This window comes from Haliaeetus leucocephalus, unplaced genomic scaffold (assembly GCF_000737465.1).
Source record: "Haliaeetus leucocephalus isolate CR32 unplaced genomic scaffold, Haliaeetus_leucocephalus-4.0 Scaffold848, whole genome shotgun sequence".
In the NCBI taxonomy this organism is placed as follows: domain Eukaryota; kingdom Metazoa; phylum Chordata; class Aves; order Accipitriformes; family Accipitridae; genus Haliaeetus; species Haliaeetus leucocephalus.
The window spans coordinates 6,372,614-6,398,826 of record NW_010973284.1 but is presented as its reverse complement, the minus strand read 5'-3'; the positions used below and the strand labels follow the sequence as shown (position 1 = coordinate 6,398,826).

Sequence of the window (26,213 nt, the reverse complement as noted above, 5' to 3'; positions counted from 1 at the left end):
TGACTGACACATTTACATAGAGGCTGATGAGCAGCATAATGAATGCATTTATAAAACACAGCTAAGGTCTAACTCTAAGCTGACTTCAACTCCCACACCTAGAAGAGGCTTGCAGAGCAGATACTCTGCTATCTTGGAGAATTGCTCTCTACACCCTGAAGCAAGCAAAGTTGCCATTGAGACCCCTTCCTTGATGGGAACTTCAGGAAGCATATGGCCACGAGAACCTCCAATTTAAGAGGAATTAATTGAAACAAGCCATATAAGATTCAGTGACAAAACAGTGCAGGGTGAATAAGGTAGATACAACAATACACAGATTCATACTCCACACCATACCTGTAATTTCCTAGGTATACTCCATCAGGATTGAGCATGGGTGCAATCTTGAAGACCAGGTGGTCTCTCAGTACTTTTGCAATAGGATGCTGGCTCACAAGGAAATCAATTATACCTGAGAAAAACGAAAGAAGAGTTTGAAGAGGGATGGTTATGACATAAATGATTTCCAGATAGCTATCTGAAATTTCACATATAAAAGATTAGAATAATGTCCTGGTTTTGGCTGGGATAGAGTTCATTTTCTTAGTAGCTGGTATAGTGTTATGTTTTGGATTCAGTAGTAGAAGAATGTTGATAACACACTGATGTTTTCGGTTGTTGCTAAGTCATGTTTAGTCTAAGTCAAGGATTTTTCAGCTTCTCATGCCCAGCCAGCAAGAAGGCTGGAGGGGCACAAGAGGTTGGGAGGGGACGCAGCCAGGGCAGCTGACGAAAACTGGCCAAAGGGGTATTCCATACTATCTGACGTGATGCCCAGCATATAAACTAGGGATAGTTGGCCAGGGCGACGCAGATCGCTGCTTGGGAACTAGTTGGGCATTGGTCGGTGAGTGGTGAGCAATTGCACTGTGCATCACTTATTATTATTATTGTCATTTTATTATTGTTATTATTATCACTATTATTTTCTTCCTTTATGTTCTATCAAACTGTTCTTATCTCAACCCACGAGTTTTCCCGATTCTCTCCCCCATCCCGCTGGGTGGGGGGGAAGTGACTGAGTGGCTGCGTGGTGCTTAGTTGCTGGCTGGGGTTAAACCATGACAAATGATCATTCTTCTTTATTCCTGGCACTGCTCCTGTTTCCAACAGAATAAACCACATGCAATCACATAGCACCTGCCACCTTCTAAAAACTCCAGAAATAAGAACTTTAAGGATAAATACCTTAGTCCATCCTCATAATGCAAGTACAATATGGCTACATTATCAGACACTGTCAAGTTTCCATGGGGGGAGAATTTACTGCCCATCAGCTGCGCCACGATAACAAAACATTTCTCCTCCTAAGTGGTGAAATGAAGTAAAACCTACTAGTTTAAGCCTAGCACCTTACATACCCAGCATGCATACATGGGCACATACTGCAGCTGAGCTCGTGAGTGGCAATTTATTGAGCTGAGGCACCTCAAATTTGTTTGAACAGATGCCCAGACCTATCCTTGACATGAAGACAGAGTTCATATCGTCTGCATGTATAAAGAGATATAAAATGCCTCACTAGAACTGGGACAGTTACATAAACTCTGTACCAGGCACAGGGAAAATATGGGATTGGTAGACTGGAATTTATAAGGTCAGATTCTTCCCTTACTTTACACCCATAAAAACCGGGAGTAACTCCACCTCATCAGTGAAGCTCCTTTAATGTGGAACTAAGGCAAGCGACAGGGGAACCAGATCCTAAATGCCCTTCCTTCGGGCACAATCACAGCACCAGACCCCGCAGGACCTCCTGCCTCTGAGCCTTGTGCTCAGGGAGCGACTAAACATCTCCTTCCTCCAAGGCTGGTGCTGGGGCAGGAGGCAGGCAGTCTGGCAGTTAAATTCATTGCTTATTCCTCCACTGAGTTGGTACTGACAGAAATAGCATCCAGGGAATGAATGTCGAGATAAATTGAGTTCCTGGGTAATCTCAGGACACCCACAGATAGGTCATGACAATTTTCTATTTATTGTAAGGTCCATCCTGTGAAGTAGGAACCATTTACTAAATTTCCCAAGAATAAATCAATCACTACGCTCTAGTAACAGGATAAAATTAAGCAGAGAAAAATTTAAGGCTGATCATCAGTAAAATTTCACTAATGGCAAGTTCTATTAGATTGTGGAATTGTCTCTCTAGGGGAAGAGTGGAATCCCGTCATCAGAAACATTTAACACTGGACAGGGCAAAGCCCTAGGGAACAGATATAACAAGCAACAATTCAGCATAGAAGAGATGGCATGGGCTAACTAGCTGACTTCAAAAAAGCTGACTTTAGACCTGATTTTTTGTAATCCGATCAAAATCTTTAAAAACAAACAAGCTAGAAGCCAGGTACATGCCAGGTTAAACACACTTGTTTATAGCTTGGCTGAAAGATGGGACCAAAATCTCACATTCTGTACAACTCCTTCATTTAGCCTATTTCCTAAGACCCATTTTGTTTCAAATACTAACAAATCTGAACCTATGCTGCTGTTGGAATGAATTCTAATTTGCTGAGGCACATGGGGAAAAAATGAGGCTTCTGTAATGTCTAAGACGATCAAGGTATAATTGACTCTAAACTTCAGCAACTTTTTCATCTATTAGTGACTAATCCCAAAGAAGAGAAAGTCCCTTTCTGTAACCAGGTCTTCCACTTGAGAAGAGACTAAACCTGAATTTCTGAGGCAAATTAGCATACACATAATTATATTGCTCAGGAAATGTTTCTGCAATTACCTCCTCCCAATGAAGGAAACCGAACATCGATCTGCTTTTTGGCTGCTGTTGTGTCTGTTGTTCATTATACAACAGCAAGAACACAAAGAAACGACAGGGACACAGTTGGATCCTGAATAACCAGGTTTCCTAACTGTATGCAAACATGAAAGGCTTAGCTATGTTAAACTGCTGCTCTAACTGTTTTCTGGCAGTGTCTAAAACATAATCCACAGTACGCACACCTGGAGGGCACAAAACTACTTAAAGGGATACAATCCCACGCTCAGTCCACGGCTTCTCGAGACACTATGCTGGTTTTAGTTGTAAAGAATTTGCAACTAGACTCAAAACATCACATCAGTTCGTGCTTTCTAAAATACTTGGAAGAGTTAACTGTTCAGAAATCAGTATGTCCAGAACATACTTTATCCTAGGTCAGGTATGACCTTTCAAAGCAGCCACAATAAAAGTGGCATAAATATTGCATCGTGTACATGATCATCGCTTCACCAAAGACCTTGGCGGAACAGTTTTGCCATGAGATCTGGCAGTGCACCAAGTGCATACTTGTGACAGCTCTTCATACAGCAGGGAGGACCACAAATATCTCAGGGATAACACGACTGCTTTTCATTCAGGAGGTAACACAAGAGCCCAAACTCTCAGAACTTTGCTCTGGCTGTAACTCTGCCAGGGAAGAGGCTTGTCCAGGTTCTGCTCATTTTGCTCCTGTTATTGATGCAGCCTCACTCAAAGAGCTTGGCAAAGGTGTCTTGGCAACTAGAAGCTACAGTTTTCAGCTTCACACGGGGAATTATTATTCCGTAACCAAGAACATGCTATGACGTGGAAGGCTATGTATAAACACGTAATGGGTGAGCCTCTGCTCTGCATGATTCACTGTTGCACCAGGCACACCAGACTAAAGGGAAGAGACTGACGTTGGGCACCCAGCAGCTTGGTGGCAAACGAGACCCAGCATTTACCAATGTACCACAATCTATTAGGGGGTAGCGCAGCCAAGTTCACCCAATCCAAAGAGATTTACTGTATTTTCTTATTAAGGAGACAGTTAATTAAATCTGAAGAAGTCCTACCCCATGATAAAAATACAAAGCAAGCGTTAAAAATAACTGACTCACAGAAGTCTAATCTGGAAGTAAAGGCAGTTCTAAGGAACATAAGAGAAGCATCAGATGAAAGTATACATCTACATATACAAACCTCACCATAAAATTATTGTAAGCATCCAAACAATCAATACAATTATCAAATAGCTTTGTCTTTCAGAGGAACCCAATAGTCTTTCGATCAATAACGTTTAAAGACAGATATCAGAGTATTAAAAAAATACCATTGCAGAGAACTTGGTCCTCCTGTTAATAAATCAATACAAACTAAATTTTACAGCTTCTATAATCAGCAAGAGACATATCAGTGTATCTCATTAGGCCGGGGTTAAGAATTTGGCAGCAACCAAAGCCCATTTAATATCATTTACTTCAAGGCAGATATGGCAATACAACAGATGCCCTAATTTATTTGTTGATCTTTGTATTAAAATAACAGTTTGCTGGTAAACAGGAAGGGTAATGATGCCAGTCACCCTTGTTAGTGGCTAATAATTGCTTAATTTGTCCACTAATTGACCTGTGCTACTGTTGAAGCACTGGATCGTGTTGCAGGGCATGAAGTAAACAAGGCCACTGTAATGTTACTTTAGAGAATGACTTCTGGAAATAGAACTACTTATTGCTATAAATTTTCTCTTCACAGATGAGCAGATTAATTGGTCTGCCAATTAGTCTGCTATTAAAGAAAAAAAGGGCTGCCCACAGATTGGTTGGATCTTCGAACCACAGCCCCAGTTTGGGTCAAATGAAATAATCCAATCTGAATCAGTCACATCAGCTATGAAAAATAAGACAAGCATTATTTAAAAACAAATCTCTGTGGCTGGAGATCAAGGAAAATAGCCCAATAACTAAGTATTAGCTCTTCAAGTGACTTTAAAATAAAGTGGAGAACATGATGGAATGGGCCTACTCAGGCACATTACAGTGTGGAAAAGTTGTCCAATTAAAAGAAGCAAAACAATATAGATTATTTTTGTATCAAGCTTTCTAGAAAGTAATTAAAACCATTACTTTTCAAATAATAACAGGCAATTATAGATGCTGCCTGGAACCAGAACAGCTCAGAAATCAGCATTCAGCCATGACATAAGAAGAGGCTTATCCATAGTCCACTAAAAATCAACCAAAGTCTTTACATTAACTTCAAGGCACTTTTCATAGTTGTGAGGGAAAGGAAAAAAAGAATTGAAAACAAGGAAAAGGGAAAACAATACTGACAACTGCAAGTCATTCGATACACAGTCACAATGGCTCCAAAACCCCAGTTTTTTAAGTCTTTCTTGGTGAACACAGCTTCACTGCAACTGTGCTAAATCAGGACCAAATCTCCTCTACTCTAAGTCACTTCTCTATCATTATTCTTTCTCAAAGCTAAATGCACTTTCTCAAATTTCCCTTGCCTTCTGCAGCTCAGCACCTCTCACATACTCCAACACCAGATCCTGTGGCATCTCTCTGCCCTCCCTAATCCAGCTCAAACTATCTTCTGGTGCTTCACAAGCAAGTCGATCATTCCCTCTCCCATAACATGTCAAAGCAACCTTCTCTGCTTACACGATTTCCACTGTTCTGTCTGGATGTTTCCTCAGTCAACCACGTTAAACTCTGTTTAAACTTCCTGCTGTCTCTAACGTGACCTCTCCACATTTGCTCTTTCCAAAGAAAAGTCTGTCTTATTCCTTGTTTCTCCATTACCCCATCCTTTCACTCTCAGTCTGACAATATGTTTAATTGTATAACTATATAATGCATTTGCCCTGCTTCTATTACTGAAAATCTAATCACCACAGATCCTAATGCAATATGGCAACTGCTAATGCAAACATATCCTGGACTGTGTCTAGCATATGCCAAGAAGTGATTTATATTTTCAGACCCATTTCCTAACACTGAATAGCTGCTGGTATCCTGCAGTCAGCTCACCATAGCCTGCCGGTTAAAGAGAACGTAACAATTAGGCTCTACACAACAACAGGATAACAATAATAATTGGAAAACAAATACAAGGGAGTCCTGAATGCTTATGCTTATATAAAACTACTGAAATGTTCTGCTAAAGGAGACCAAAACCAATGTGAAACACACTATACTTACACTTTTGTGAAGAATAGGAAAGCAAAAATGCAGGGGTGGGCTTTTTGGAGAGGTCTTTTAATGTGATGGTGACAAAAAATATCAGATAATAAGGCCAAGCAGCTACAATATTCTGTCTCCACAGAACAAGTACAGCACAAGCAGTAAGCTATAGCAAGACACTACCGTGCCACCATTTGTCTGTGAAGGAGCTCTCGGCAACGGGCCCTTGTCTGTTCAGCCTTTGCCCTTTCTTGTGGGACTGCAGAAAAAAAACCCCAAAACAATAAAACAAAACATAAAAAAGACAGATGGACACTCTTCTCCATTCCAGCATGGTAGGAAAGATGTCACACACACTGAACCCTACTCATCGCAGGTCACAGCAATGCTGTGCCAGGGTTGTCTCTACAGAATGCGCATCTGTGCTTTCAGTTCAGCCCCCAGCACAGGCCAATAGATAGAAATGATCCAATAATATCTTAGCCTGAAGTGTTTCCAATATTCAACACAACAGCAAAGAAAAAAAAGGCATGTGAATGGTGATAAACGAGCAGAGCTGACTCACAGCAGGGCTATTGACATGATCTAACATCATGCTGTCACTGAAATTATCCCTACAAAAGATCATCGCATAGAGTGATCCATAAGTACAAGATCATTGCAGATGCTGACTCTGCTCCTTCTTACAGTGCTGCTCCTCCTCTTAATGTGTAAAAACAGACTGCCAAACTCAACTGGTTTGTTTTTTTTTTTACACTTCTGAGAAACACATTTATTGGGCGGGGGGGCACACGAGAGTACACACATTGGTTCTAACATCAATACAGAAGGAATTTATAGATTTGGAATACTTTATTAATTGGTTTCCTTATCTTTCCAAAGGTCCCTTTGGAATCCATAGCAAAACCAAAGTTTATTTCATCAAAATCATAAAAATAATATGGGTCATGAAGGAGCGCTGCAAAAGTAAAACAGGCACCTGGTTACAGCGTTAGATGAAGGGATATTGTTGCCTGAAGTATATCAATCAGTAGTTTCCAGTTGCCAAGCCTGACTACATCTGCATGCATATGCCTCTCTTTAAGTAGTTACTGCAATTAAGTGAGAGCAGGAAGATCCAGAACACTGGCTGTTATTTCATTAACTCCCTCTCTGGCCACCCTCAGTACACACAAAAGCGCGAGGGAATTGCTTGCGCTCAGAGAGGGATGTGACACCATGCACAACACCTTAGCGAGTATTCATCACATCCTACTTTTCAGGTCACCCTCTGCTTCTCCTGTTTCCTCTATGCTGATGCTCAAATTTCATCTAACCTTCCCCCAGGACAGGATCAGAGGGGGCCTGCACAGGCCTGCGGGTACCACATGATGAAAAACAATCAAGTTCTTAGAAAATGCAGAGAAGGTAACAATTTTTTCCCAGTAGTTCCCAGGGACAGGAAGCTTTCAAGGGAGACAACAGCTAAACAACACAATTACCCATGACAAAACACATAGGAGCCAAGCAAAGCAGGTGAGACAGCATTAGGAAGGATGCGGTAGGTCAACCAGATACATTCCTGGTTATGGTTCATCTAAAGTATACAGAAAGAAAAGGGTTGATTGATGCTCCTGGAATACGAAGCTTTTTGATTGCAGAGCAATTTGTCCCCAACTAGACAAGTAAATATTTCAGTGCTAAGTAACATCTCGTTGCTTAATGTGGCTGGTTAAAAGCACCCCAAAAAGTCTTTAGGCTCCTGTCCTCATTTCAGTTGTTTTTTTAATCTGCATTGCTATTGTAAAACAAACAAACAAACAAAAAACCTACAGATAAATCCCTGGTGAGTTGTACATATGGCCCTACTTCACCTATTTTTAAAGAAGTTTTAATCAACTTGAGACAGAAAAGTTGCACACCTAACTTTAAGGATTCAGCTGTGATAAGCAGATTGATTAGGAGCACATCAAGCTATATTATGGCATATTTGTTCTTTTATTTACCATTTACTCACTCATCTATTCTCTGCTGTAACTCTATGTCTCTTCAAAACACAGGATTAAAAGCAAAGGAAATCTCAAATAATGGAATAAAATGAATGTGCAGGAAATGAATGGGTGAATTAGATTACAGCAGATGAAACACTGAGGTCTCAAAAGCAAAATGCAGGGAGTTTATTTAATTTGTTACTCTTTTAAAATGAAAATATGCTCACTGACTTGAATTAGTAATTTCCCTGTTTTAAGATATGTTAGGCCATTACAGCTAGGCCTGTTTCCAGAGCAGTGAAATAAATGGAAAACAGCCAGTCTCCCAGGGAACCCGCTAGCTCACTGCATTTTGCCAGCCCAGTGAAACAGTGCTAATGTCAGCTCCAGAGAAAACCGTGCTTCTGCTGTAGGGGCTGCATGCAAAGGAATTGATAATGACTAGCAACAAATACTTAAAATGGCAGAGCAAGGCACTATGGATTTTAACTCAAGTTTTAATGTGCATGGTAAGCCCAGACAGTAATTGATTTAAAGAACATCTAAAAAATCATTGTTCCTGACCTCTCCCTCCCTCTCTCCTCCAGTTATCATAGGGTTCCACAAATAATTAATCTGGTGTTCAGCGTGGCTGAAACACAAATCCATGTGAAGGAAGCAAGAGGTGGGAACATTTCAACTGCTTTCTGGAACACCCAATAAAGTTATAAAAAAACCTTCTCACACTGTTGTATGGATACAGGAGACATTTCCGCCATTACAGCCCCAAATGATATTAAGATTGCAAATTCAATGGAGATTCGGGAATATCTTGCCATAGTAAAACATTCTAGGACTAATGGGTAATAAGATGGACCATGTGATGCCACTAGGCAGACCTTCTTTGGCCATTTTAATGTGTCTGCTGATTACAAATGGATGGGACAGACTGGGATGGAAAACACCCTGTGAATTTCTTTCATTACATGGATATTCCTTGTTTTCACACAAAGGAGGTACACTCACACCATTTACCTTTCATGTGCACTGACTATCCCACTATTTTCGCTAGATGTCTACATTTAGACCATGCAAACATTGCCTCAAAACCCCAAAGAGTTCCAGACCATGGTGCTCCAGATAGTTTCAAGCAGGGAGACTATGTAGAGAAATGGATATGACTGGAATAGAGTCAGCCACAAATCAGCAGTCTACAAGTAGAATCAATTCAGTGCAAAAAGTTGGTTAGTGATGAGTGTTTGGGATTTCCTATGTATTTTTATGAGCTGTGGCTCTTTCCTCATAAAAAGATTCACATCTGCTTTGGAGGATATGTGACTGCTGGTGCTGGGCTGGAGCACAACATCCTGATTCAGTACTGAAAAGATATAGCTATACATTGCCAGTAAAACATAATTAAAGTTGGCATTCCCAGTGACTAGGATGTAGGACCAGGAGCCAGAATGCCTGATCTTGGTCTCTAGCAGTACTGATTTTTGGCAAGTTGCTACCAGAGTCTGCTATTTTAGTATGTTCAACTTGAGATAGCAGTGGCCAGATTTGCAGGGCAACAAAGCTAGCATCTTTGGGGCCAAAACCAGCAGATGGATTTTTCAAACAAACTCATGAAGCTCAGTGGTGCTGACTGCACTTGGAAATATAGCAAGTGGCAACAAAAAGGGTTTGCTAGGTGTTAAGCAAATTCTGAATTCTTACCCAGCTGCCACTAGAGGAGATCTGTGCCACTGACAGTCCATTCCCTCCCTGCTCTGCCTTAAAGATAAACACTTTCTAAAAACTAGCCCTGTAGAGGTCATGATGGAAAGCCTTTTAAAAACAGAGACAACCAGTATTGCTGGTCACTTCAGAAATGCAGGCCTGAGTACTCTCAGCTCTGCTGTCTTCTTTTCTTCCAAACAAAATCAAGGAGCACTGAAAGTGTTCCACAAACCATAGGTGGTGCTTGGCCCCTCACAGGATCACCTGGGGAGGGTAAAATGTGGTATTTGAATTTTGCCTGTTAAAATTGTCAACCAAAAAAGAGACGATTAAGCATTTTGTGAGGGCAAGTCTAGTTCTTACTTGAAAATTCTCCAGATACTTTACTCTAGCCAACACCTGGTCCTGCCTGAAAAAATAACATCACTAAACAGACCTTATTAGATAATGAGATGAGACCACAAGAATTGTCTCATTACAAAAGAGTGCCTAGGTCATATTTATGCAACGTTCTCATAAAACAGTCTTCGAGGATGCTCTGATGCTTTGGCATTTTAATAGCTGGAGACCCCAAGGAACCTAGCAGTTTGATCCTTTCTCTCATTTATTGGAACCAGCAATTTATGGCCTCAGGACTCATTTTGATGCCATTGATTTGGATTGTGGGTCTTTTCAGACTTTAGAAAAAGACATAGAACTATGAAAAAAAGCTAGATTCTCAACAGCATCAAACTTGGGGTTTCACGGCAGCAGCAGGCTGCGTGAACACTTGATCAGAGAAGCAGTAGGGTGTTAGTGGCACCATCTACCTCATCCCGCTGCAGCTCTGAGCACATGGGACTCACACTCCTTCCAGCAGCACTTGGTACTTTACTTTCTATGAGTCCAGGTCATGCATCTGGTTAATCTCTCCCTTTGTTTCATGATATTTGGCTCTCCTGTTCCTTACAGCAATAAGATTCCCCACTAGCTTCAAAAAATTAGACCAATGTAGGGGAGTAGAATGAGGCCAAGGCTGGATTTGTCTGGTAAAATGTGCAAGATTGAACAGGGGGACTGCCCCCTGACCTCTGTAGTGATGAGCCCACACCTAAGCCACTTAATTACTCTGATGGCTGATGTAGCTTGCTTAACTACAAACTAATCTCCCCCAGTGTCGCGGTTTAACCCCAGCCAGCAACTAAGCACCACGCAGCTTCTCTATCACTCCTCCTCCTCAGCTGGATAGGGGAGAGAAAATATAACAAAAGGCTCGTGGGTCAAGATAAGGACAGGGAGAGATCACTCAGCCTATTACTGTCACAGGCAAAACAGACTCAACTTGGGGAAAATTAACTTAATTTATTGCCAATCAAACCAGAGTAGGGTAATGAAAAATAAACCCAAATCTTAAAACACCTGCCCCCCACCCCTCCCTTCTTCCTGGGCACAGCTTCACTCCCAAATTCTCTACCTAGCCTGCCAGTGGCACAGGGGGACGGGGAATGGGAGTTATGATCAGTTGATCACACGTTGCCTCTGCCGCTCCTTCCTCCTCAGGGGCAGGACTCCTCACTTTTCCCCTGCTCCAGCGTGGGGTCCCTCCCACAGGAGACAGTTCTCCATGAACCTCTCCAACGTGGGTCCTTCCCACGGGCTGCAGTTCTTCAGGCACAGACTGCTCCAGTGTGGGTCCCCCACAGGGTCACAAGTCCTGCCAGCAAACCTGCTCCAGTGTGGGCTCCTCTCTCCACAGATCCACAGGTCCTGCCAGGAGCCTGCTCCAGCACAGGTTCTCCATGGGGTCACAGCCTACTTCGAGCATCCACCTGCTCTGGTGTGGGGTCCTCCACAGGCTGCAGGTGGATATCTGCTCCACCATGGACCTCCACAGGCTGCAGGGGAATAGCCTGCCTCACCATGGTCTTCACCACGGGCTGCAGAGGAATCTCCACTCCAGCACCTGGAGCACCTCCTCCCTCTCCTTCTTCACTGACCTTGGGGTCTGCAGGGCTGTTTCTCTCACATACTTTCACTCCTCTCTCCAGCTGCAGCTGCTGTGCCCCAGCAACTTTTTTTTTTCCCCTTCTTAAATATGTTATCACAGAGGCACTACCACCGTCACTGGTGGGCTTGGGCTTGGCCTTGGCCAGCAGTGGGTCCGCCTTAGAGCCGGCTGGCATTGGCTCTATCAGACATAGGGGAAGCTTCTAGCAGCTTCTCACAGAAGCCACCCTTGTAACCCCCTGCTACCAAAACCTTGCCATGCAAACCCAATACACTCAAGCCCAGAGGGCAGTCATGCAGTTCTCCAGTAGAACTGGCACAACAGCAAAGACCTGTGGAATTGACTTGAAAGAACGTGTCAGGCTGTCAAAGAGAGGATGTATCGGCAGGAGTATACAGCTGCTGCAGGATTGCCCGAAGGGTTCATAAATTCAGTGCACAGCACAGACTGAGTGGGTGGCTTTGTTGGTTGGCTTTGTTTTCTTTAATTTTCCTAGTATGCTGTAAGGAGCTTGGAGTTCTCTTTGCATCAAAATGAGCCTACCAATATCCCCTAGATGATGCCTCTCTTTTCCTCCTGGGAAGAAACAAAAGGGTTCCTGGAGAAACACTGCAGGGATCAGATGATCTCGCTTTATTAATTAATTACTTGGGATTTATCAGAATCATTCTAAAGATGTTGCTTCAGAAGATGATGTGTTTGGTCATTATTATTCAAAGTCTGTCCTTCCGATGAGTGCAAGTCCTCCAGACAGCTCTAAAAACATTTGCTGGATTATGGCCCTCAATTTTTACAGAATTAACTAATGTTAAATACAGCTAAGATTTAAGCCTTAGAATTGAATAGAAATATGCAGGAGAACCCACCTTCCCTGATATGCAAGACAGGAGAGTTGCAACCCAGAAAAGTGGTTTGATTGCAAAGGGGGAAAAAATAGACACAGGAGTAGAAAAATCCTGAATGCATGAACCAGAGTTAAGCAGGCATGTACCTTGGCAAAATTAACTCAGGCATCCTTGCATTGTTTCCTGCTATCCTTATTGACTTACAAAACATCAGTCTTTTCACCATGGCCCTAAAGCCCTAAAGGGGAGTTTCAGCTGTACACCAATGGCTCACACAGCACTAGCAAAGAGGGAAAAAAATAGAAACAGAGAATTACTTCATTCTCCAGTTTTCTATTTAGAGCTATGAGGGTCTTGCAGGGAAAAAAGAATCTAGATCATTATGTTATTGCTGCTCTACCCACGACCAGGCTAAGCTCACCTGAGCCTGGAAGACAACTGTTCTCTTCCCCTCCATGACAACTAGGCATGTGAAGGTCAGAAACCCTTCCAGGGCCAGCAAGCAGATTGCACCGCAAGCGTAAAATTTCCAAAGTTGCCTGCACCAAGGAAAAGATTCTCAGTAGAGTTTTACAAGTGATAAAAAGAAACTCTTCTATGGACCCAGGGAGGACTAAGCAGACTTTGTTCTACTTGGGAAACCACTAAAGGTTGCTGGATTACAAGGAATAGCCAAAGATGACAACACTTCTTCTTTCAAGCCTTTTGCTGAATTGTCTCACCAGGACTCTAGGCACTCCCTATGCCCAGAGTTACCTTTTCACAGTCTGGCAGCAGTGCCTTTCTCTGGGGACCAGGAACCTTTGGGGTTTCAGTGTGCTTAGTTTAACAAAGGTGGGCACTGGGAATGGAGGGATGGACTAGTTTTACTGAACACCTCCCTTGGGGGCTTGTCATATAGTGCTGTTTTGCATGTATAGTAAGTACATGCAAGCAATGACACGGGCTCTTAGTCTTATGGCATTAACTGTGGTAGCAATAAGAACTACAGAAATCTTAAGATGGATAGATCAGCCCAAGCAAAGAATGTGTTATAAACCAAGAAAGCAAAAGGTAGATTTCTCTGGAGGGAGATGGAGAATACATTTACATATGAAAAATCTAATACACAATGAAAAAGGGCATTACATAAATAATGTTAGGGAAGAAATGAAAAATATGTATTTTTAAACACATTCTAAAAATGGTTTCCAACATCTGCAAATGTGATGCTCAGTCAAGCACAGACCCAGAAGCAACAGGTATGAACCAGGCAGGCACACAAAGCTGTATGATAGAGAGAGCAGAGGGGCATTATGGAAGGTCAGTCATTCACAACTATCCTTTCCAGTTTCCTTTGGCTTTAGAGTACTGCAAGAGTATATTGGGGAGCATCTCTGTTAATTTGCCTTCACCTTTAATAACCTGTAGGCACTTGCTATTGTCCACTGTCACAAGTGAGCTACCCAGCTAGACAGACTGCTGGTGCAACCCATTGCCACTATGAAAGTAGAACCACATATTGCTGGAAAGGAGCAAGAGCACATGGGGAAGGAAGCCCAAACACTCTGGGTTTCTCAAGAAGATACACACATGGGACTGAGAACAAAGTGGGAATTTGAGCTGACAGGAACTTGGGGAGAAGCATGCATTGTATTTTCTTGTGCTCCAGCTCAGAAGTTTAGTCCACTCAGTTGAAGAGCTGAGGTGTCCACTCCTCAGGACTGAAGCCCAGCTGCTCACTTCTACTAGAGCTGCTGCTTTGCCATTCGTATACGGAGATGGCATATACAAACATTCCCCAGATCCTAACAATGGCAACTGTCAGCCTGCCCCTTTAGGCAACCTGCACAACTATTTGACCTGATTTCCCCTACGGGGACAAATGAAGTGATCACTTTCTGTTACTCTTGATATGTGAAAACTTACACTAAGCCAGCTGTAATGGCACCTTTTGGCTGCTTCATTGATTTCCACTTTACCAGGTTTGCAGTTTATACTGCTTCATTTTTATAGGATTTTCCTGTCCTTCCACTCAAATCAACTAAAAAGGTGCAAGGCAGCTCACTTGTTTCCACTCAGGCAAAGTCACTTGTAAGACTCGTGTAGTAAAGCAGGGCACAAAGTCCACAGGCACTATGCAATGCTGGTGTCACCCAGTAAAGCAGCACTTCTAAAATGGACAACCATCAGATTCCAGAAACAGAGAAAGAGAGTCCTGTTAATTCAATAAAGAGCTACTTTACGCTTTCCTGTGGTTGCCTTCTGGTCATGAGAAAGGCGAGAGTGGCATCACAGCTGTCTTGCTCTTCCTGAGACGTGGCTACCTTTCCCCTGAAGCTAGCATGAGCTTTCTGCTTGCTCTGGGTTTGCACCTCAGAAAATCTAAAAGTACCACATGAGCAAAACCAACAGCATGTGAGACAAAAGTAGATCTGTATCCACTTCCCCCTTGATACACAGAAGTTGGTAGTACAGGTTGAGCAGTTCTAATCAGTGTCAAAGAATAGTCAAAACTGAAATGAAACATGAAGTCCATTTGTACAGCAAAGTCTGTAACTTCAGTCTTGGCAGACAATGAAAGCAGGGACTGTATGCAACACCTGAATTACTTCTGGGTGACTCATGAGCTGACCGGACTGGGGGAGGTGGAGGTGGGGAAGGGAGGTTAAAAAAAAAAAAAAAAAAAAAAGGAGTGATTTATTAAATAAACCCCTAATCCTCTGGGAAGATCCGATGGCCAAGAAAATGCTGGCTGCATCTGAATTTTCTCCCCTTGAATCTGAGATGAAAGTTGTCTATCCGCAAGTTGCTTCCAGTGGTGCTAGAAGGGACTTGTTGGATAGCTGCTTGCAGTGAGCTTCAGCAGGAAAAAGCTTTTTTTCTGTGGTTTATTTTTTTGTCTTAAAGAACACACAAAAATGACCACATCTCTACATGAGGAAAAAATTGCAAAAGCTCTGCTCTACCCCTCACCAGTGGAGACAGATCTGTTCTTTTATTTACACTGCATGACATCTAGACAAGAGTAAGCTCCACAGAAATAAATTAGGGCCACTCCCTGTCAGTACAGATGCGCTCCTGGCTGCTAAGCAGAATATGTCATAAGCCCCCACCTCCCCTCCAGAGAAAATCTTGCTGTGAAAATGGAGCCACACTGCAGATCCTAAAGGTGACAGTAATTAGCATTGAAGAGTGAATATTCAGAGAGTAAACTGTCCTCACATGAGTAGGGTTGCCAGAAGCAACTAACATCTCTGCTTGTAAAGAGGTAAAATTCTCCAGGAGGATATAAAGTACGTGTTCCCATCTGTAGAGCACAAGGGAGGAAGTTCGGAGGATATAAATTTCAGGGCTCCTCTAAGCATTGAGGGGTTTTGTTTTTGCTGTTTTAGGAAGAAGAAAAAACACCATTTCCTAAAGAATTCTGTTTGGAGACAGTCTTATTGCAGAATCTACTTTGAAGCATATTAAACTAAGAAGGAATAAGATGCTCTTGTTCCAGAATAAGAATTACTCAAGAAATGTTCTATTGCACTCTACATTCACAGCCTGCCTCAGATGCAAATGAACTCTCAAGTGCCAGCAAGCCCTCAGACAGAAGCTCTCCCCAAGCACTTTGCAGCAATGGGTTTAAACTGTGGCAGCACTGTGACCACATAAGCTAATGTCAAGGTGCTATTTCCCTCATATCCTTGGTCATTAGGAACATTGCCAAGAAAAAAAAAAAAAATAAAAAAAAAATCAGAGTTCACATGTAACCAGGCTTGAAGACTGTCTAACTTTCTACTTTGAATAGTCAGACTGAATTTTAACGTCTTAAAGGTAAATTTTACTTTAATAAACAGCCTCTTTTACTGCATGAAAGATACAGACATCAGAAGGGAGAGGTGCCACTGAACAAGCTGGACAAACTGAGATCCCAGGCTGACACGCACATTGCAAAAGCAAGGGTTTATTTCAAAGCCACTACAGGGGTCTGTTAGCTGGGCATGATGGCAGTCACTTCCCAGCTGCTGTCTCCAGCACAGGGCAGGCAACCTTCCTGCAGGGAATTAGGGGTTCAGTTCCAAGGGGTTTCCAGTTTTGACCCATGACAGTACAGCTTGCTGTTCCTTACTCCTCCCCAGGAGTAAAAGATAGACCCAACTTTGAAAAGATGGTACCTGGGAGAAGACTGGGTCACGGCATTTTTCAACTCCACTCTTGATTCTGTGACAGGCTGTCTCCCATTTGACAGAAGGTGGTTAAAGCTCAGCGAGGCTGAATGGCTTCTCCTGTACCAGGGAATTAGCCACCCTCCTGTTCTCACTTTGCTGTTATGACACCAAGCACTGATGTTTGTAAGGGGATTGGCTGCAATGGTGACTAGTGCCATACAAAAGCCACCATGGCAGTAGAAATTTAATAACCATGGAAACTGAACTCTTTCAGCGATGCTAGAAATAGCTCCTTTTTTGGGTAGGTGGAGGCCCTGGTGAACAAGAACTTGCCCTGTTGTTATTGTCTGTGCCACATCTGTTCTGTAGTCACTCAAAGACCTGGCTTATGCTTGACCATAACATAAGGCAGGGTCCAGCTTTGCAATATTTTGCCTACACACGGTACCACTGCCTGAAAATTTTGAAGTAAATTTTGAAGAAATTTTGTCATAAGATGACTTACAGGCTTTTCCTTTCCTCTTTTTTTTAACTGAACACTGAAACAGATTTTTACCTTTCTTTGTTTCTTCCCTCCCTCCACAATGTTTTTTTTCCTTCAAGTGATAAAGTGACAAAGAGTGGGGAGACAAGAAAAAAAGAGAGAAAGGGAAAGTCAGAGAAAAATAAAAGTGAGCTTGTATGAAATTTCAAATAAAGCATTCTCTCTGAGAACATGTGGCTTTAAAAAAAATACAAATCAATTATTTTTCATCCTTCTCCAATTATCTTTTACATTTAACAGCAGCAAAGACTAAAACAGTAACCTCCAAATCAGAGCATGGATACCAGGGATATATTACCATTTGCTGATCATGTAATAAGTAATTGGACCCTTGAACTACCGCTATAGGGCACACGTGGAAATTGTCACTTAGGGACCACATCTGTCACTAAGGAACCAACCTTCCTGGGGACAGTGACTTTTTAGAGAGTTCTGTGACACTGTTCAAAACCACCCTAAATCCACACTTCCTGTCTACCAAGTGTTTAACAGAAGTTTGCCCATGCATTAGGGCCCCAGCAAAGCAATTTGTGCCTACATTTCTTCCTAGACAAAATTAAGCAGGACTGGCGAAGAATGTGCTGGGGCATGTGCCCCATTACACCTCCTCTCCATCCTCAGAGTCCAGAGAAGCAGGACAGCATCGAAAGAGCAAAGACAACCTCTAAAGTCAAGGAGACATGCCTCTTATAAACATGTACACAATACCTTGTGACAGGCACACACTGAGCACGTGAGCAATCTGTGCAAGGGCAAAGGAAGAATATCACCCAGGTGCCCTTGTGTCAAAGAAAAGTTTCCAGTGGCCAAGTCCTAGTCACACATGAATGCTGGCTCCTCAGAGCAGCAGCTATAGCAATGCAGAAGGAGCAAGAAGGCAAGTGCAGGGCATCTTGGAGACAAAAGAACTGAAAAAAAAAAAAGAAAACAAAAAAAATCAATTCAGCTGAACTGAACCAGGGCACACGAAGAACAAAGGGTCAGAAGACAAAGCTGGAAACAATAGACCAGCAAGATTAATATCAGTTGTGAGGAAGAGCTGGGACACTACTGAAGGAGAATGGAAAAGGCTTAAAGAAAAGTATAAAAACTAGAAGAAATTCCTAATTGTGAAGCCTGACATACCACTACAACACCTGCAGCTTGATCAGTACAGATCTCACATGCTGCTACACTTACAGAAAGGGCTTCGTCTCACAACTTACATTCCTTGAAATTAATGATGGTCACCTACTAGAAGCTGTTTCTTTTTTCATTAACAAGAGCCGTGCAAATGAGATCTAAAGACAACCCCAAACTTCCTGTGGTCTTCACAGCTCTGAGTTTTGCATATTCATGCCCTGGTCTAATTCAACTGAGGCAGGACTTCAAGCTTTCTGCATGGGGTTTCCCCACTAGCAACAGATGCTCCAGCAGTGTTTGAGCCATGCATGCAAAGTCCAGTTGGGGGAAACTTGCATGCATGGTACACTGGATGCTCTTGGCCAACTGGACTGCTGCACAGCCACGGACTCAGCAGGCAATGCCACAAACAGTATATTAGCTAACACTTCCAGAGGGCTTGCTCTCCCATGTAGGCCCAGAGATCTGTTGCATGGGCATAATACTGCTCCCTAAAAGTGCAGGACTTGCTGCCTATGGCCATACAGACAAACACACACAGAAAATGGCCCTGACCTAATTGATAACTGGGAAGATATGGATAAGCATCTTCAAAATCCACTTGGACTGCAATTTCTAGTGAGAAAAACAGTCCATATTAAGGAAAGCCAAGTGACCATGAAGTTCAGCTGAATCAATATTTTCTTTTTCCTATCCTCAGACATCAGCAAAGTGCCACAGTGTGCTGTTACAAAGATGATGTGCTTTGCCCTAGAGGCAGGTTGGTTAGGGCTGGAAGGAAATGATCTTTAAGCTAATGTTATTCGAAAGTATGAGCAGTCAAGAAACATTGCAAAACCACTATATTTAAGAGATTAATTGGGCAATCCCACTCGGAGACAAAGCAAATTTGCCTGCTGTTGTGTAGTAAAGCCTTTCTCAATTCTCCCTCTTGAAGACCAAGGGCTCCTTTAGCTCTCTGATTATTGTAAAGAGGATTAGTTAAGCAGAGGTAGTCAAAGGCCTGCCCTGGGCAAAGGGCAAACTGAATCAAACAAAGCCACTTGACGTTTCTTCGCTGCATAGGCAAAGCTGACCTTGTTGTCCCAGGGATGAGGAGTTAGGACTGATCTATTCCTCCCACTGGAAGATGCAAGATGAGCATGCAGGGCTAGGCTTGGGGGGTTAGCCTGCCTGGCAAGTCCAATTTTCCATTCCCGCTACTACTGATAGGATGGAAGAGATGAGGCAGCAACTTCTGCTGTTGGTGGGAAGGGGTGTCCCAGCCACACAACTGCCTTCTCCGCACATGATGCAACTCCTCCCTCAGAGGTAGCCCGGGTGTCCAGAGCTCTAGGGATTCCGTCTTGCCTTTGCAGACTGCAGCCCCCAGCCTCTGCACAGCCACTCTGCCCACCCTGCCACTATCACACTTTCTTCTCTTCTGTGCAGGGGTTTCCTGGCACATCCAGAAAGTATATGTAGTAAGAGAGTGAATCACATAACTCTATAGCCAGAGAAATTTGGCCTCATTATAAATTTCCTCCAGCTCAGGAAACCAAGTGTATAACCTCCCATACCTGCCTGACACCACAGTGAATTGATTCAAAACCTGTGGGATCTTGTAATATCTAATGTCACTTTGGGTAGCAGAAATTCTTCTAACAGTCTATTTACATCAACACAATTTTAAGAGGAGCTTTTATTTCCGTTACTCCAATATGGATGTTTTATATTCTCAGAACAACCTCTCTCTCTCCTGGGATACTTCACACTAAAATCCCATCCAGGAGATTTACAAGGGACAGACAATAGTGTTTTTCATGTTGCTTTAGAAGTCAAGGAGAGTGTGTTTCCCTTTGTATTAAAAGCTTAGGAGCTGTGCACTTAAAGAAAAGAAAAAAACACCTTAGTGAGAAGGATGAATGCAGTCTAACAACTTTAAGAGAGCCCTGCAGCCCATTTTATGGTTGGGCTGTTGAATTCTGTTGTCTGTCTGCTTCTCATCATTTGGTTTCCTGAACCCCTATAAATGAGACCATGAACTGCAGCTTCTGTTCACCATGTTCCCTCACTGCTTGCAAGTGCTAAGCTGCAGCTAAATGAACAGGAGAGTGTCCCCATCCTCTCCTGCCTCAACTTATGCATATCATCTTATGCATGCAGAATACCATTCATTTTATAGAAAGATTTTTGCTCTTTTTTTTTTTGACCAAAAGCAGTCACCTCTAGGGTGGAACTGTGCAGTATCAGATGCATTTTCCTATGGATTGCAGCCAGAAGAGGAGGTTTGCAAAGGATACAAGTATTGAAAGGGAATGGAAGCTCTCTGTATCTTTGGGGTGGCAAGAGAGTATAAAACTCCCTTAAGGTGGAGCTTCTGTTTGGTTCAGTTCTCTCCAGTATTAGCAACGCAGCCCACAAACTGAAACACTGGCAATGGCCCCCACAAAGGGCATTCCCACATCAGAGAGCACTCACAGGTCTGCTGCATGGCCAAGGCAGAGAGCACCTTCCTGCATCCACCAACCTGCATTACAAACTAAGCCTTTTTACATATGGAGGCATTCACTTTGAGTCTAGAAGTAGCCAGGAAAGCAGAAGTGTTTGCTTCCAGTCTCTTTCATTTGGCAGAGAAGACAGAAGCGAGACTTTACAGTAATATAACAAACATGCATGTGTAAGATTCCCACTCTCTATGTAATCCTATTTTGTTTCCTCCTCTGGTAGGAAATATAACTGAGAAATGAAGATGATTTGGCTTGCTAGAAGGAAGAATACAACAGATTAAGTAAGGTCAGAACTGATGCAACCCATGCATTTATTCAGATGCGAATTCAGTCTGATATGAAGTCTGGCAGATGATGCCCTCGAGCTTCTGAGGGCCCCATCATTACCACAACAGGCACTTCCTGGGTTCAGTGTTTTCCTCCAGTACAGCTGCTGTTACCAAAAGCATCCTATACCAATGCCTACAGAAGTCAGTTTTATTTCTTTAGGAGAAATTTATCCCCTGGAAACTGCTAAGCAAGGTCATCACCTCTGTTACTTCAGAAAGGTTCTTTTCACATGTAAAGACTTTATTAGCTGCATTTACTCTTGCATTTAAAACATGCCCTGTCCTGTCTTTCAGTTACTATCACTTATGCCGCAATGGTCAAAAGACTTATGCTTAGTGACGGAAACAGAAAAGCAGTTTTTATCCCCAACAGCTCATTCCTCCTCTTTCTTCATAATAAAAGACAGAAGATGGCTAAAATTCCAAGTAGGAGCAACAAGTTTCAAAATTACTCTTCTCACACATACAACTGCCTTTCCCACAAGCAAAAAAACCCAAACAACCCAAGTCCCACTTCACACTCTTACTAACTCTTCAGGGATGCTGCAAGATCAAATTCAAAGGATTTGAAGGCATTGCCTCCATGAAGTGAACTAGAAAACTGCCACCACTTTTAAGAGGCCATGTTGGAATCTATCCAGGAATAAAATCCTTCATAGCACACGGAGCACCTTGGTCACATAGAGAGCAAGTTCAACTACCCACTAGCCCAGTGAATTATTGTGCAACAGCAGGACTCCCGAGACAGCTGGTGGAAGCCTTGTTTTCAGGCAGTCTGTCCCCTTCTACCCCATTCTTTAAACCTGAAACAAAATTCATATGAAAGTTTTCAGATTTTTTTCCTTCCCTCTGCTGGCAAGAGGGTGGGGGTTAAAAACACAAACTAAGAATGTTAACAGAAAACCAAGAGACATTGCCCAGTGTAGTCTGGTTTTTCATTTCATTTCATCTGATTTAAGGTGAAGCGAGAGGGAGCATTCATTTAAGCAGCTGTAATGAAAAAAGATTGATTGAAAAGTCATTTTTGCTCTATTTCTTATGGATAAGAGTCCCAGGTGTCTGTTTTCCTTATATTTTCTTTTTAATGGCTGTTCCCTATTCAGCCCATAAGCTTCAAGGTCAGCTTCAGGTCAAATTACACTTAGCACAAGATGCTCAGCAACTGCAAACCCAGCTGTGGGATCCTTCTCCCTCCCCTCTCGCACTGGGTCTTCCATTCTGGGCTCCCAGCCTGGCAAACTACATTAAAGTAAAATGCTTAGGGCACAAATTTTCATTTTTGCATTTAGATGGCATAGCGGATGCCACACTGGCAAATGTGTTAAAAAGACAAAAAACAACATCCTACTAATAGAACATGCTAAGTCTATGATGAAAGTACATGTCTAAGTACATCTAGACATGCTTAAGCTTGCAATTACTGACTGCTGGCAAAAGCCTACAGGACAAACTTAAACATAGTAGTCACCACACATCTCTCACAACTTTCTATGCACATGAATAGTGAAGGACAGTTGCTTATCTACCACAAAGGAAATAAAATCTAGCAAAGGAAGGAAAATAAGACTGTAAAAATACTGGGGAAAAAAATACTCCTATTGCCAGATCCTGGATAAAATCCAAGCCTTCGAAAAGCTGGCTTATCACCAGTGTTTAGAGGGTAGGGACTTGTACAGATTTTACACACGCATATTTGTGCACACTACATACATATACAGGCGTTATCTGACATCTGACCCTATCTGCAAGAGTTAATAATTTACTTGCCTTAGCAGTATAATGTGGAAGACAGAAAATAGCATACATTTTCTTAAATAAAAATACTGGTGGGAGGAAAATGAGGAAAAATATCTAAGAAAGGAAAAGAATCTAAAACCACAACTTCAGAAAAATTCCTCAGAAATGCGAACAGCCCATGAGAGATGAGTTCAAGCTGTAAGATGAATTCACAGCTGTTTTGTGTTGCACTATAAAAGCCCTGCAGGAGCAGCAGTGACTCCAGTTGGTTAGAAAATGGTCTATAAGAGCAAAGTGAAAACAACAGTCCTCTTCATCCTAGACCCTACTCTTACTTACTCATCCCCAAACATGACACAGGCATCAATGTTCATGATGACCGTCACAGCCTGAGGAGGAAAGCACTGTCCTACCTTTGGATATAAAGGGTATTCATGCGAGTATATTCTCCGGTGACTAACTCTCCATCTCTGTCCCTGAACTTCACAACAAGCAGTTAAGAACTATCAGCAAAACTTCCTAAAAAGGCTAACCTGAAGCATCGTAATAACTCTTAAAACACCAAAACAGAAACAAAAGGTTCTTAATCCATCTTTCTATGAAGAGGCCCTCTGGGGTTTTGTCTGCCTTTTAAGGAAGTGAGCTACAGCTCAGCAGCTGCACAATGTGTGAAATATTTTAGCACTTGGTTTTAACTGCTGGATGAGGTGCCTAATGATTCTAGGGAGGTCTGGCTACTGCTGCAAGCACTCCACAGCTGTAAGGAGACGGAGGTGCGTATCCAAGTTTGCAATACTTGTACATCTGCAGGAATACGGGGTATTTGTATCCAAGATTCAGTTTTCAGTGGATTCTTCATAATGGAATATGAAGAAGGATGACACAGAAACAGTACAGCTCTGGATGGGAAGACGACCTTATGGTCTTTTCCCACAGGAACACAAAGATCCTTGCTTAGGTTTAAACTGTGGGTAAAGTGTAGGACAAAGGACCAATAGACAGGACCAAGTATATCCTGACGTATCAAGGCTGGACAACTTGCTTCTTAGGGTATGTTGCCTTACTGAAAAAATGGAAGATGTAATAGGGAGCTTCTGTCAGGCCCCAGGAAGCTGATGTTTGGACTACGCATAGCTATATATCCTCAGCAGAAAGCAGGGCAAAGAGGTCAGGAAGGGACTTGGCTAGCTCAAAGACAGGTAGAAAAATGAGTAAGGAATCAGTTATGAGCTTAGAGCTTTAAAGAGGAAGACAGAGCCTGAACTGAATGAAACCCAAGATCGACTGAAAAAATTAAGAAGAAAAAAAGAAAGCTTGTAACTCATTATCTATTGCCCTATAGGTTGATTCTCCAGGCCTGGGCAGTCACAGTTCTTATCTTCCATATACGAGGTGCTGCTTGAACCTGGGGAATCTTTGGGATTAGCTTCCATATCTTAATACTTCAGGTGGTGAGCATAATCAAACATTCAAGAAGAAATCTCTCTATCAAGAAAAAAAAAAAAAATCCTGACATGTTCCATATGCATTGGGCTGGCATTTGGATACTAAATCTGCAACACCTAACTCTGCCAAAATGCTTCCCAAGACTCCAGAAATAAAATTCCTCATTGTGCTCTCACTTGACTGCCAAAGGGATCCTTTTTATCCCTTCTTTTGACCCTCCCACACAAAAGTTTACCAAAGACGGAGCAAGCACCCAATTTCACATTTGGCAGTGCTAGAAACAACGCAGCAATGGCCTTGAAATGTTTGCCATTTCTACTTGTCTTACACTAATTGCACACACAAGGCAGCTTCATCTGCGCTAGGCAGAATGGCTCAATGCACAGTGGAGTTCAGTGCCTTCAAATCCATGCATTCCCAAGCGAGTCAAGCGTGCATTATAACTGCAGTAACAGCAAGTTTCTGATGTGCTTCTCCAAGACTGATCCCTTCTTTTTCTTATCTTTTCCCCTCTCTTTTTGTTTTAATTTTTCCTACAAAACACAAAGTTTCTCTGAGACAATCGGAGCATGACTTCCATCCTGTTGTTTCATCAGGCTAAGCATGCCACCTGCTTTTTCACAGTCCCTTTTTTTTTCCTTTTGAATAAAATCTCCATTATCAAAATAAAATAACGTCATTTACAAAGTACCACCTCAGCAGCATGCCTCAGCCCTCATTTCACAGGGCTATGCCAGCAGCCACAAACAGAATCCAAGCATCCAGTTAAAAATCCATATTCATTAACAAACATCATGTGTACTATAATGCCCTGCATTGACTATGCCACCACAGGAGATGGGAAACTAACTGAGTTTTCCTGCTCTCAGTCTGAAGCACCATTTTATTAAAGGAAGGATTTTACTTTTGCTACTCCATGGGCCAGCAAGAAGAGGCCCAGCGTCCTGTTAGCCCATTAGGCTAGGATGGCAGAAGTGACAGATGTTGACCTTTTGCCTTACAGAGATGCCAGACATAGGACCTTGCCAGGATAAGGAGCACACAGAGAAGACCATGAAACTGTGCCAGACCTCTCCCACCGAGGTCTTTAGGTACCAACAGGGCCAGTTGCAAACCAATCTGTGGCATTACAAGCAGCCAACATAATAAACTCTGCATATGCTTGATTGATGCAACTCATTGGCTAGGCAGGGCCAGATCCAAGCTGCTGTAATAAATTAGAATATTGCCTTGGCTTCAAGGAAGTTACGTTGATTTACACCATTGACAATTTACCACCACAGAAAGTCACATACCATAAGTACAATATTTCAGACCTATACAATGAAGTTATAGGAACACATGCCAGGATTATTTATTTATTTGTACCCACAAGCCTGAGATTTACAACTCTTTATAAATACAAGCTGGGCAATTTGCTTTCTATTTTTAGCAAGAATGCTTTGTGCAGGGAACAGCTGTCAGCCACTGGGAGCTGCACTCGTCAGAGCAGCAGCTTCAGACAAATAGAAGACTCTTAGAATTAAATTGGAGAACTAGGGTCACTGCTTTGTGGTGGAAAAGAAGCTGAAGATAGTAGGCAGCAAGAAAACATAAGCACTTAACAGAAAACCACTCCCAGAGCTTTTCCAGCCTGTTTTCCTAAGAAAAGGAGCCTTACCTGATCGCACTGCATATGTACGAGTATGACTGAATTCTTCCCAAATAGCTTCAGAGCCCACTGTCCAGTTCTGGCCAAGTTCAGCAAACATTCACAAGACACAGAGGTAATATATTCCGACTGCCTCCAAGAAGAGAGGCAGCTGGGTAGAGGCGAGAGATTCTGCTAATATCCTCACAGTGGAAAAAACTGTCGTGTGAACTCAGCCTTCTATCAGATCCAAAGCCATGCAAACCCAATACATGCATCAATAGGAAATCAGATCTCATCAGTTCTGCCA

The 26,213-nt window shown here is 42.5% G+C and overlaps 1 protein-coding gene across 1 annotated transcript in view; it reads right to left on the bottom strand.

The window, feature by feature from the left end:
* AGBL4 (ATP/GTP binding protein-like 4) overlaps positions 1–26,213 on the bottom strand; it is a 580,767-nt gene that overhangs the window by 199,222 nt on the left and 355,332 nt on the right. The window contains exon 5 of the mRNA XM_010582707.1: positions 340–454. Within this exon, the coding sequence (XP_010581009.1) occupies positions 340–454 (115 nt within the window). The remainder of the gene's footprint in view (positions 1–339; positions 455–26,213) is intronic.